The sequence below is a fragment of the Salvelinus fontinalis genome, chromosome 18, assembly GCF_029448725.1.
Source record: "Salvelinus fontinalis isolate EN_2023a chromosome 18, ASM2944872v1, whole genome shotgun sequence".
NCBI lineage: Eukaryota > Metazoa > Chordata > Actinopteri > Salmoniformes > Salmonidae > Salvelinus > Salvelinus fontinalis.
In genome coordinates this window covers 11,159,983-11,173,441 of record NC_074682.1, presented here as the reverse complement: position 1 = coordinate 11,173,441, position 13,459 = coordinate 11,159,983, and the positions used below count along the sequence as shown (strand labels likewise).

General features: G+C 43.4%; 2 protein-coding genes across 6 annotated transcripts in view; one reads left to right on the top strand and one right to left on the bottom strand.

The window, feature by feature from the left end:
* Positions 1-816: 816 nt before the first annotated feature.
* Positions 817-3,426, bottom strand: LOC129815952 (general transcription factor II-I repeat domain-containing protein 2-like). The gene has a single exon (XM_055870163.1). It carries the CDS (start codon positions 3,210-3,212, stop codon positions 1,392-1,394), a length of 1,821 nt encoding a protein of 606 aa, XP_055726138.1. The 5' UTR covers positions 3,213-3,426; the 3' UTR covers positions 817-1,391.
* A 2,291-nt stretch (positions 3,427-5,717) lies between these two features.
* Positions 5,718-13,459, top strand: part of LOC129814952 (voltage-dependent calcium channel subunit alpha-2/delta-2-like) — a 264,188-nt gene continuing 256,446 nt past the window's right edge. For 4 of the 5 annotated variants that reach the window (XM_055868130.1, XM_055868128.1, XM_055868131.1 and 1 more), the window contains exons 1-2: positions 5,718-6,147; positions 10,779-10,860. In XM_055868130.1, the coding sequence (XP_055724105.1) occupies positions 6,032-6,147; positions 10,779-10,860 (198 nt within the window). In that variant the 5' untranslated portion in view covers positions 5,718-6,031. The remainder of the gene's footprint in view (positions 6,148-10,778; positions 10,861-13,459) is intronic. The other variant, XM_055868129.1, reaches the window with a different exon arrangement.

The following is a 13,459-nucleotide window of genomic DNA, read 5'->3' as shown; positions in this document are numbered from 1 at the left end:
GCGTCTCCTTCCTGAGCGGTATGGCGACTGCGTGGTGCCATGGTGTTTATACTTGAACCAAACTTCTGGAGTGAAATAATCTGTCTGTAAACAATTGTTAGAAAAATGACTTGTGTCATGCACAAAGTAGATGTCCTAACCGACTTGCCAAACCTATAGCTTGTTAAGTTAACAAGTAATTTGTGGAGTGGTTGAAAAACGAGTTTTAACAGCACAAAAACATCCTATGGCTTACAGCATTAGCATCAAATAGCCCCCGCGATATGCAACTTTTCAGGGAAGTTAGGAACCAATATACACAGGCAGTTAGGAAAGCAAAGGCTAGCTTTTTCAACAGAAATTTGCATCCTGTAGCACAAACTCCAAAAAGTTCTGGGACACTGTAAAGTCCATGGAGAATAAGAGCACCTCCTCCCAGCTGCCCACTGCACTGAGGCTAGGAAACACTGTCACCACTGATAAATCCACGATAATTGAGAATTTCAATAAGCATTTTTCTACGGCTGGCCATGCTTTCCACCTGGCTACCCCTACCCCGGTCAACAGCCCTGCACCCCCCACAGCAACTTGCCCAAGCCTCTCCCATTTCTCCTTCACCCAAATCCAGATAGCCGATGTTCTGAAAGAGCTGCAAAATCTGGACCCGTACAAATCAGCCGGGCTAGACAATCTGGACCCTCTCTTTCTAAAATGATCCACTGCAATTGTTGCAACCCCTATTACTAGCCTGTTCAACCTCTCTTTCGTATTGCCTGAGATCCCCAAAGATTAGAAAGCTGCCACGGTCATCCCCCTCTTCAAGGGGGAGATGCTCTAGACCAGGGGTGTCAAAGTCAAATGGACGGAGGGCCAAATAAAAAATTTAGCTACAAGCCGAGGGCCGGACTGTTCGAATGTTCATTGAAATTTTTTTAAATGACGCATATAGTCTAGTGAACCTAATTGAACCTACTGAAAACCTAACAAATATATTCCAATATGATCAGATAAATAAAGCAATATTTTCTTATGGCTCTGTCAGTAATCTTTAATTTTCAACAGACACAAAAGACAAATTTCCTTTATATAAAAATCCCCATAACATGAACATTAAATGAAAGAAACCGGTATTCAAGGCACCATCAGTAGCCTATATTTTCTATTTTAGCAAAAGTGGGCTAAATTTACTTCAAAGAAAAAAACAATAATAGCAATTTTCTATCATCCACTCAACTGAAATATTTTAAAAATATAATTGGATTGAAATACAATAAAATAAAGTGCAAAAATCTATTAATCAAAAACAACACTTTGTTTAAGGAGAAGTAACATGCAGTGAAAACAAATATTAAACTTTAACTTTTAAACTTGAACTGAGTAAAAACTCTAAATATGTGATTGCACAGTAATGTTCACTTGTTTGAGGTTGAGGGTGATACTTGGTGGTGTCCCATCTTTTCCACAAGTTCATCAATGTTCGGGGTAAGGCTCTGAGCTGAGGAAATCCTCAGAATTGAGTGGAGGTGTTCAGCAGTAAGTCGACTTCTGTGTGATGTTTTGTTCAGGTTCATCAAAGAAAACAGTTGTTCACACAGGTATGTGCTGCCAAACATAGACAACGTTTGAGCAGCCTGGATGCGCAGCTGGGGCATTGTGTCGGGGAGGAAACGGGCGAACTCCGCAGCACCCACTGCCGCATATTTTGCCCTCAGTGCATCATTGCATTGGAGGTCAATCAACTCCATTTGGAGGTTTGGTGGTGAGCTTTCCACGTCAACAGCAAATGGGTTACCGAGCAGTTCCAACCTGCTTTTTTGTGCTTCAAAGTCAGCAAATCGGCGTCGAAAGTCAGCGGCAAGCATACCTATTTTATCAGCCAACTGTGCGCTCGGGAACGCACTGGTAGAGAGCTTCTCTTTCATGGTCTGGCAGCTGGGAAAGTGGCTCAAATTTTCTTTCCGCATCTGCGTCTCCCACAGAGTCAGTTTGGTTTTAAATGCCTTCACTGTACTGTACATATCAGAGATGACATGATCCCGACCCTGCAGCTGCAAGTTCATTGCATTCAGATGACTCGTAATGTCACACAGAAAAGCCATTTCACACAGAAACATTTCGTCTCGGAGTTGTGTTGTGTCTTTCCCTTTGCTGTCCAAGAACAGACAAATCTCCTCACGAAGCTCGAAACATCTTTGAAGCACCTTTCCCTGGCTTAGCCATCGCACCTCTGTGTGATAAGGCAAATCACCATGCTCCGTTTCTAACTCCGTCAGAAATGCCTTGAACTGGCGGTGATTCAAACCTTTGGCTCTGATAAAGTTAACTGTGCGCGTGATGATGCTCATTACATGCTCCATTTTCAAGGCTTTACCGCACAACGCTTCCTGGTGTATGATACAATGATAAGCTGTCAGCTCACCTGTCGCGTTTTCCTCTTGCATCTTTTCCCGTATCTTCGCCACCAGTCCGCTCCTGTGTCCACACATCGCAGGTGCTCCGTCGGTTGTCAAACCCACGAGTTTTTCCCAAGGCAGCTCCATCTCATTTACACATCTTGACACCTCTTCATACAAATCATGCCCCGTAGTTGTGCCATGCATAGGACGTAAAGCCAAAAACTCCTCTGTCACGCTTAGGCTGGAGTCCACTCCGCGGATGAAAATTGACAACTGGGCAATGTCAGAAATGTCGGTGCTCTCATCCACAGCCAAGGAATATGCAATGAAATCTTTTCCCTTTTTCACAAGCTGCTCTTTTAGATTGATGGACAACTGGTCTACTCTCTCGGCAATGGTGTTTCTGCTCAGACTCACATTTAAAAAGAGTTGCCTTTTTTCTGGGCAAACTTCGTCACAAACTTTAATCATGCAGTTTTTGATGAAATCCCCCTCCGTAAATGGCCGGGCTGATTTAGCAATCTCTTCTGCCAAAATAAAACTGGCCTTGACAGCAGCCTGGCCTTGTGATTTGGCTTTTTTGAACAGAGCCTGTCGAGATTTGAGGCCTCGTTTTAATTCCTCTGCCTTTTGTAGCCTTTGTTCCATGTCCATATTCTTGTTTTTGTCCGCGTGTTTCGTTTCATAATGTCGTCTCAGATTATACTCTTTCAGTACCGCCACACTTTCTCCACACAGAAGACACACAGGTTTTCCAGCTACCTCCGTGAACATATACTCCGACTCCCACCTTGTTTGAAACCCCCGGTTCTCAGTGTCCACCTTCCGTTTTGCCATTTTTGATGGGTATCTGAAAGTTAATTTTACTGTGATGCTGACGACTGCTGTGCCAATAAATATTGAAATGAAGCAGCCTACTGCTCGGTGCGTCACCGTTGCATTGTGGGAAATGTAGTATTGGTGCGTGTAAAAGATCTGCGGGCTGCCGGCTTGCTGCGGTCTGCGGGCCGGTTCTAATAATAAATCAAGATCATCCCAGGGGCCGTAAAAAACCTTCTCGCGGGCATGTGCTCTAGACCCAAACTGTTACAGACCTATTTCTATCCTACCCTGCATTTCTAAGATCTTCGAAATCCAAGTTAACAAACAGATCACCGACCATTTCGAATACCACCGTACCTTCTCCACTATGCAATCTGGTTTCCGAGCTGGCCATGGGTGCACCTCAGCCACGCTCAAGGTCCTAAACGATATCATAACCGCCATCGATAAGAGACAATACTGTGCAGCTGTATTTATCAACTTGGCCAAGGCTTTTGACTCTGTCAATCACCATTCTTATCGGAAGACTCAACAGCCTTGGTTTCTCAAATGACTGCCTCACCTGGTTCACCAACTACTTCTCAGACAGAGTTCAGTGTGTCAAATTGGAGGGCCTGTTGTCCGGACCTCTGGCAGTCTCTATGGGGGTGCCACAGGGTTCAGTTCTCGGGCTGACTCTTTTCTCTGTATACATCAATGATGTTGCTCTTGCTGCTGGTGATTCTCTGATCCACCTCTATGCAGACGACACCATTCTGTATACTTCTGGCCCTTCTTTGGACACTGTGTTAACTTACCTCCAGACGTGCTTCAATGCCATACAACTCTCCTTCCGTGGCCTCCAACTGCTCTTAAATGCAAGTAAAACTAAATGCATGATCTTCAACCATTCGCTGCCCGCACCTGCCCGCCCGTCCAGCATCACTACTCTGGACGGTTCTGACTTAGAATATGTGAACAACTACAAATACCTAGGTGTCTGGTTAGATTGTAAACTCTCCTTCCAGACTCACATTAAGCATCTCCAATCCAAAATTAAATTTAGAATCGGCTTCCTATTTCGCAACAAAGCATCCTTCACTCATGCTGCAAAACATACCCTTGTAAAACTGACTATCCTACCGATCCTTGACTTCGGCGATGTCATTAGCCTCCAACACTCTACTCAGCAAATTTGATGCAGTCTAACACAGTGCCATCCGTTTTGTCACCAAAGCCCCATATACTACCCACCACTGCGACCTGTATGCTCTCGTTGGCTGGCCCTCACTTCATATTCATCACCAACCCACTGGCTACAGGTCATCTATACGTTTTGCTAGGTGACGCCCCGCCTTATCTCAGGTCACTGGTCACCATAGCATCACCCAGCCATAGCACGCGCTCCAGCACGTATATTTCACTGGTCACCCCCAAAGCCAATTCTTCCTTTGGCTGCCTTTCCTTCCAGTTCTCTGCTGCCAATGACTGGAACGAATTGCAAAAATCACTGAAGCTGGAAACTCATATCTCCCCCTCTAACTTTAAGCACCAGTTGTCAGAGCAGCTCACAGATCACTGCACCTGTACATCTGTACATAGCCCATCCAACTACCTCATCCCCATGCTGTTATTTTTTTTAATTTCTTCTTTGCACCCCAGCATGCCAACTTGCACATTCATCTTCTGCACATCTATCACTCCAGTGTTTAATTGATAAATTGTAATTATTTTGCCACTATGGCCAATTTTTGCCTTACCTCCCTTATCTTACCTCATTTGCACACACTGTATATATACTTTTCTATTGTGCTATTGACTGTATGTTGGTTCATTCCATGTGTAACTCTGTGTTGTTGCTTGTGTCGCACTGCTTTGCTTTATCTTGGCCAGGTCGCAGTTGTAAATGAGAACATGTTCTCAACTGGCCTACCTGGTTAAATAAAAGTTAAATAAAAAAAAATATATATATAAAAATAAACTCCAACCTAAGTGTATGTAAATTACCGACTTCAACAGTAGATAGCAGACAGACAGAACAGAGACAGGCAGACAGATCGACAGACAGAACAGACAGAACACAGACAGACAGATAGACAGAACAGACAGACAGAGCTGGCCTGGTAATAGGATATGGAGCACCTGAATATGTCTGTTTCTATGGCCTTGTGTTTTTACTGGGTCAGTAATTATGCAGCAGTATAATGTTGTGTTAAATATGTTAGGACACAAGGGAACACTGCAGTAACAGTGCTTTAGAGTTTGAGAACTAGAGAATAAATACTCGGGGTTGTTGAGGGTGCTTGTACAGTCTCCAATGACTCCTGTCCTTCACAACAACTATTACTAAAGACTTTGACTCCAACAAAGAGAAGAACATTTCTCAAGTTAATGTATTACCCGTCTAGAGCCATGCCTGTTATTACCAAAATAAAGCCTTGGTTCCTTTGTGCTCATAATCCTGCATGGTGAACAGGACAGAGAGCCTGACATGCGCCCCCGTCTGTCGGGTTGGAATATTGGCGCGAATGTGTCGTCTTGTGTTCACGCCGTCGGTTTGTTACATTGGAGAGCGAGTGAGTGGAGCAAATGTGCAAGGCAGGGAGAGGGAGGAGTGCGCAAATAGGCACAGCAGCAGCAGCGGCGGCAGCAGCGTCAATGCATCTGTGAGTCTTCGAATCCGCTGTCTTGACCTGCCAATCCTCAATACGTTTCAGATTGTGATTTCACAGCGCGAGATCTCGCTATCAACCGACACACTTCCCGGAGCTCAGCGTTTATTCTTAGTTCGTCTGTAAGAGATTATTCTCACGGCCCATTCTATTTATCCCAGTTTCTTGAATATTTTATGGAAAATGGCGATCTGCGCTCAGTCCTACGGTATTTTCTGTATGTTCTCAATCCAAACTATCCTCATCATTAGCGTCTCTTCGCCGGCAACGGGGAGCCTCCGCTTCCCCCAGCACTACACGTAAGTAGCCTACATTTACGGAGATGGAAACGGGGTTACTGCTGAGAGCTCAGAACTGGGACAGTTTGCCCAAACGGTGCGGTTTACTAAAAGGTGCGATAGTCGCGCGATGCTAACGGGCTCTGATGTTGAAACAGAAACGCAGTTACTGTCTCTGAATCATGCGTGAGCTACGTTACAGATATATCCGCGTGCACGAATGTTATTGTAGCAATGACAATTTAGCCATAGTCTAATCTACTGCTTCTGCCCTTCCAAATATAGTCGATTCTGGGACGTTGTTTGCATGGATAGGTGCATGGGTTACTAATGGCAAGGCACAGGTGCTCGTCATAATAGCATGGGAGTTCAATTATTGATCATGGCTTGGGATTAGATAACATTTCTGCTCAATACAAATCACCTAGTAGTTTTATTTTCTTCTGTGTTCATAACGGATAGTTAAACATGCTACAATGTTGACAAAAGCATTCAGAAGGCGCATAGGTGATGGCGGAGCTACTTCGATCTAACCAAGTCACAATGCTAATCCTTTAAAAAACTAAATCAAAGTAGCCTAACTATCAAGCAATTCGACTGATTTTATTGCCATGCTACCGTTTAAAAAAAAAGATTCAGTAAATTTAAAGCAGCAAAATTCCATGCCTCTCCGTAACGGAGGTAGCCTATAACTGGAGGGAAAGTGCCCGCGAGGATGTCCAAATCTTGCACTCCCGTTGCGCCATGGCACTGCACGCGCATTTCACCAGGTGGGTGTGAAGGAGAACGAACTCTTCAATTGAGTTTTACGAATATATAGGCATATATCTCTCTCCTCGACCCTAATAGCTTGAAAACATATGACCTAAATATGACAAAAATAAGTGTATGTATATGTCCTATTCATTTGAATGGGTTTGACAGTTAGACTAATCATTCTATTGCAGTGTGTTCAGTATAAGCTATTCACCTTCGTGTGCATCAAGATTTAGCTAGTTTTTCTTGATTATATGCCATCAAATTGTGTAAATAAAACATTTCTTAATTGACAGTATTGTATTGTAGGCAACAATAGGCTATGCAAGTCGGAACGAGAATAGGCACAACGATATGCATAAGGAAATCTGGGCTCAGCCTAAAGGCCTATATCGTATTAATAAGCATTATCGGGCCCGTTATACCCAACGCTATTTGAAATGTTATTGTAACATTTATTGCATTAACTTATATATTGTTTTTCATTTTGTGGTTCAAACAATGTGTAGCCTAAAACATGCTAGGAACTTTTTCTGCGTCTCTTGTGTCAGTAAAGGTTGTCGGATTCTGGAGCCTCACTGTTGCTTCAGGGATACCCCCCCCAACAAGCAACAGGATTGTATATCTGAGCTAATGCTCCGATTCCGACCCCCGACCCTCTCTCTAATTTAAGATCTGTTTTATAAATCATTATTTGATCTGAAAATATAGAATCTGATCCCTGAAATGAATATCAATATCCTACATAGGCCTAGTCATGTAGGGTATTAGAATATGATAAGGATGGATTTGGGAACTTTCCTCCTCGGAAAGCATCTATTCTGCTCCTCTAATCCACTACTCTATAATTCCGCATTTATTCCCTCCCCTTCCAATGCATCGTTTGTAAAATAAGAAAACAATGCTTTGCGCTCTGGCTACACAATTACGCACAGGAGGACGTCATTGTAATAGACTAATAAAAACATGTATAATTCACAAGCTCATGCTTTAGGCTACACCGCTCTTAGTTGGTCATTAGTAGCCTATGACATATTAGGCTACTGACTGTGTATATGGGCAATTGTTATCTGGCTAGTGAGCCCTCCTTTTGGAGCTGCGAGCCGTGTAGTGGACTGTTGCAGGATATATGACGGCGATTCTCACAGAGACAACTGTATGTTAAGATTTTCTCGATGTAACTGTTTTAGGCTATCCCGCCCAAATAAATCGAAACATTTACTAATCATTATTTTCTTGTATGAATAGACTAATAAGGCATGTGTATTAATATTGTTATAGACGCGATAGCCTAATTTCTGAACTCTACGCATAGGCTACATTTAATTTCTAGACCGAGTCGAACCATATTTACATTTTAAAAGGCCGCTAGTTGTTTGGGTAATAAATTAACTTATTTTTAGAGACTATTAAGACTGTCAAGGTCAATCACAATTCGCTGCAGTTCTTACACAGACGTGCCAGGTAACTCGAAAAAACGGATGTAAACTGGAACTAAAGTAGTGCTAATGAAAAGAGTCCTTGAGGTGAATATAGTGAACAACCTCGAAGAGAAATGTACAATGTGACATTGGATTAAGGCAATCCAGAGAAAAGTGTGACACCCGGGTGGATGGGTGTTGTCGCTGGCGTGTGTGTGTGTGTGTGTGTGTGTGTGTGTGTGTGCCGAGCATCAGGTTATTGGCCAATTACAGTAGGCCTACTGTCCATTTGATGAAAAACAAATAATGTTGACGAAAACTCCTTATCGTTGGAGGTCGACTGGGCTTTACACATCATCTCGAGGTAAATTATGTACACTTTATCTTGCAATATTGTGCATAAAATTATATGCAATTTCACTAACATTTACTTTCATAAACGTATGAAAATAGTCCGAATATGGATGATTTTTCAATGTTTTACTTCACTAGAAATGACGTGGGTTTAGAGATCCATCGTTTAAACGTTGTGATGGAGCTTGAACGAAGAGCTATAGGGTTGATAATCAACTCGTTTCATTTCGGCCTGAGATAGTCTCGGATGGCAGACCCAATGAATGTCCCAAACTCGCTGAACGATATTTGATGGAATTGTACACCTACTTTTGGACCTATTCATGCACATATTATGTAACCTAATTAATTATTCTAGGCTCATACAAATAGTGATATTTAAAATACACTTTTGGATTTAATACTAACAAGACCATAAGTTATTTTTAGTAGGCTACTACACTGATATTGATTACTGCATTGTTGGGTTTAGAGCTTCCAAGAAAATAATTTCACAGTACTTCTTTTAAACTTTGAAGTAAGATCCAACAGCCCAAATTAAGGTCAACATTGGCTTAGCTTAAACATGAGATAAATCAGCCTTAGCCTGAGAGTCAGTAGGTCAATCCAGCAATATTTACCGTGTAAAATGATAGTTCACCCCCAATGTTGTGTTTGTTTGTGTGTTTTAATGCAGTATGCATATGTATACAACTTGGTTGTGTCTGTCAATGTGCAAGTGTGTGTGTGTGTGTATCTGCATTTGTGTATAGGTGACTGTACACTAGTGAAGTTGTGTAAGGAGTGTGTCTAGCTTGGGGACAGAGGTATTGTCACTAGCTGTTAGCATCAGTGCATTCTGCTCCAGTGTGGTCTCACTTTAAGCCTGTGTTCACTTCATTGCCAGGTGACCTTTTCATAGTCAGCGAGCTTTCTTCAGCAAACCTGCCTCGTGCCATCCTTTTAGAGGCAAGCCTCTTTTCCTCTCTTATTCTCTATATCCCCCTTATAAACACAGTCAAGACACATTATTCTATGTGGGTAACATTTGAACAAATGCTTTCTCTACACTCACAGAGGTCTATGTCCTATCTGATTCCTGTCAGTGGTCCTGGTTACAGATATGATGTACTGTTAACTATACTCAGTGGTTCCAGGTCTCTCTGTCACTTCTTGGCAGATTGGTATTGGTTAATAGATCTGTCTTTTCTTTCGAAATAATCTGACATTTAACGCTGACATTTATTTTTGTGGTAATATTAAGAGACAGATGACGGTGTTGTGCTGGTGATGTGAGTGTCGGGTGTGTCTGAAAGGAAAGGCTGCGTGGCTCAGAGTCGGCTGATACCGTCTTGTAAAAACACAACCACAAAAACCAGTACAGAAGAAAGGGTACAGTTTCAAGTTTGTAGAATTTCCGGTTACTTTTCCTTAACATTTGTACATGACTTAGTTATTATTGTTATTATTATTATTATGCATTACTATTCCTTCCCCATGTATGTTAGTATAATTATTTCTTATTTCTATCTGAGTGATGCCTGGGTGGGTAGGGACTCCACTCTAAGTTGGTAACTCTTGCTGATCGAACAGCAGCTTGTGAACATCTTGATCCATTAAGTCATTTGCAGCCTTGGTGGAAGATATAAACTGATGAGCTCCAGACGTTTGATCTCTTAATTCCAGACTTGGCTCCATCCACTGAGAGCGCCTCCTGCTTATTGTGCACTTCTGTCAGAAGTGAAGCTTTTTTATTACAGCCCTGCTGCTGATCGAGGCCCAGCCAAAAGAACACACGCTCACGCTCCGTCCAACCAGAACCCCAGGGATGAGTGGCGGCTGGACGGGATGTTGATGAATAAAACTGACGTTAGGAGATGAAAAAAGACAGTGTGTCTATAGAAGGAAGGAGGGGAGTGATGGACGGAAAGACGGATAGATACAGACAAACAGACAGATAAACACACACACCACCCCACCCCACACACACGCACACAAACATACACGCATCACATGCAATTATATACATCACTTGAGGTTTAACAAGGGAAGGGAACTGACTTTCTTAAACCCTCCCCGACTCATAATATTTGTGATAAGCTTGTATATTAAAGTTGCAGCTGTGTGTCTTTGTTCCCTCAGAATGATGCATTGGGCAGGCCGCATTGAGAAGGAGCTGGAGAAGACTCTGCAACTGGTCACTGGAGCACAGCAGATGAAAGGGGTAAGTACTGGGAACTAAACATAATACCTGATCCCATGCATGACTGCAGTTAAACTGTCTGTCTTCTCTCTCTCTCTCTCTTTCTCTGTCTCTCTCTTCCTCTCTCTCTCTCTCTTTCTCTCTCTCTCTTCCTCTCTCTCTCTCTCTTTCTCTGTCTCTCTCTTCCTCTCTCTCTCTCTCTTTCTCTGTCTCTCTCTTCCTCTCTCTCTCTCTCTCTCTCTCTCTCTCTCTCTCTCTCTCTCTCTCTCTCTCTCTCTCTCTCTCTCTCTCTCTGTGTCTCTCTCTCTCTCTCTCTCTCTCTCTCTCTCTCTCTCTCTCTCTCTCTCTCTTTCTCTGTCTCTCTCTTCATCTCTCTCTCTCTCTTCTCTGTCTCTCTCTTCCTCTCTCTCTCTCTCTTTCTCTGTCTCTCTCTTCCTCTCCTCTCTCTCTCTCTTCTCTCTCTCTCTCTTCCTCTCTCTCTCTCTCTCTCTCTCTCTCTCTCTCTCTCTCTCTCTCTCTCTCTCTCTCTCTCTCTCTCTCTCTCTCTCTCTCTCTCTCTCTCTCTCTCTCTTTCTCTGTCTCTCTCTTCCTCTCTCTCTCTCTCTTTCTCTGTCTCTCTCTTCCTCTCTCTCTCTCTCTTTCTCTGTCTCTCTCTTCCTCTCTCTCTCTCTCTGAAGCTAGGCGTACTATCGTATTGTTTGTGGGCCAAATGGAAGCGTAACACCAGCAGTGTGTCTATGTACTCTAGGGACGCCACGCATCTGGGCTCCTGTTTCTGTTCCTCTGTCATTGTGTGTGTGACACTAGAGCAGCAGATGGTTTGGCCGTGTTAGATTGACAGAGTCTCGTCATGTTTCTACACAGAGGCAGTGTGCATGTTCACTTTGCTTCCAGGTCTGGAAATGGACCTGGATCTGATGCTTCGTTATTGCTGTATGGCTGACTGTGATGATTCAGCCAGCCACAATAGCGTCTACGGCTGCGGTGATGGTAATCGTTGCCATGGTGAGGGGGATGGCCGTGGTGTTAATACGGTAGTGTAATTGACGATAGCGAGTGTAGGCGACAGTTGGTGACAGTGCTAGTTGTGGTTAAAGGGTTTAGGACAGTGTTTGGGCGGGCGGAGCAGTGATGATGGTTGTTGCCATGGCTGCGGTTAGCATGGGGATGTGTTGGTTGCTCTGGAAATGCAATTATTTGCGTTGTCTTCCAGAAAAACACAGCGTCACTATTTGGTCTGTCGCTATTTACTCACTGAAATACAGGCTTTGGCGTTCCTAGTTTGTGTCAATAGTTATTGAATAGGAATGTGTGTGGATTTGCATAAGCAAGTACAGCACGTCAATTAAAAGTGTATTCAATTGTGTTTGCACTGTCAGAAAGATTGACATTGAGTGAATGCTGTGGGAATAGTTAGTTCATCTAATAGTCTGTTCCGGTGTATACTAGGAAGTGGGTTTGGGCTGAGTGTGTGTGAGTATGATGGTTAAAAGGTGCGTTTGTGAGTATGTTAGCATAGTGTTTGTGAGTATGTTAGCATAGTGTGTTTGTGAGTATGTTAGCATAGTGTGTTTGTGAGTATGTTAGCATAGTGTGTTTGTGAGTATGTTAGCATAGTGTGTTTGTGAGTATGTTAGCAGGGTGCGTTTGTGTAGGCTAGGTTGTCCTGAGTGTGTGTGTGTGTGTGTGTGTGTGTGTGTGTGTGTGTGTGTGTGTGTGTGTGTGTGTGTGTGTGTGTGTGTGTGTGTGTGTGTGTGTGTGTGTGTGTGTGTGTGTGTGTGTGTGTGTGTGTTAGCCCAAAGGCTCCACTCTGTCTATTGACGTGCATGCACGTACAAGGGCGTGCTTTTTGTCCAGAATTGTCGTTGCGTTCCACCCAGAGAGGAAGTCCGCCTTGTGTAGTGTAAATCCACTAGGGCTTGGGGAGCCAGAGTAGCTTACCAAGCAAGAGGGTCAGAGGCACTCTGACTGTAGCTAGCGACGCTATTTTGAACGTCCGGATCTGGTGTTATATACATTTTTTGTTTACAAATATAGCTAGCTAGCTACATGTCTGGCTAGTCTGGTGTTTTAAGCGTTACGGCGCTACTTTATAGACACAGAAGCAGAAGCAAGCATGTCTCTCTATGAGTTGTGATTTCGAGAGCTTGAACAGCAAGAGGTTGAACTGCTCTTACTACTCAGGAGGAGAAGAAGAAAAAAACGACTGAGAAAAGGGCTAGTTCGTCCACTGAACACTACGAGAGGGGACGACGGAGAAGACATGTCTCTTGTCCAACCTATGCGAAGCCTTGACGAGGAAATACATTTTCAGTACTTTCAGATGTCGGTTTGCCAGATTTGACGACTTGCTTCAGCCACTTGCCCCTCACATAAATCCCACGAGAGAACTCGCGAGTGGCAGCACACAGGAAAGTGTCGCTGCGAGTTATAAGCTAGGAATCTCAACAGTTTGTGCCATCATCACGGAAGTGTGCCAGGCTATCTGGCATGTCCTGGAGGAGGATTTTGTAGCTTTTTCCTCCATGGCAAAATAGGAAGAAATTGCCAGAGAGTTTGGGGGTCGTTGGAATTGTCTGAGTTGTGCAGGAACTGTCAACAGAAAACATATTCGGATCTA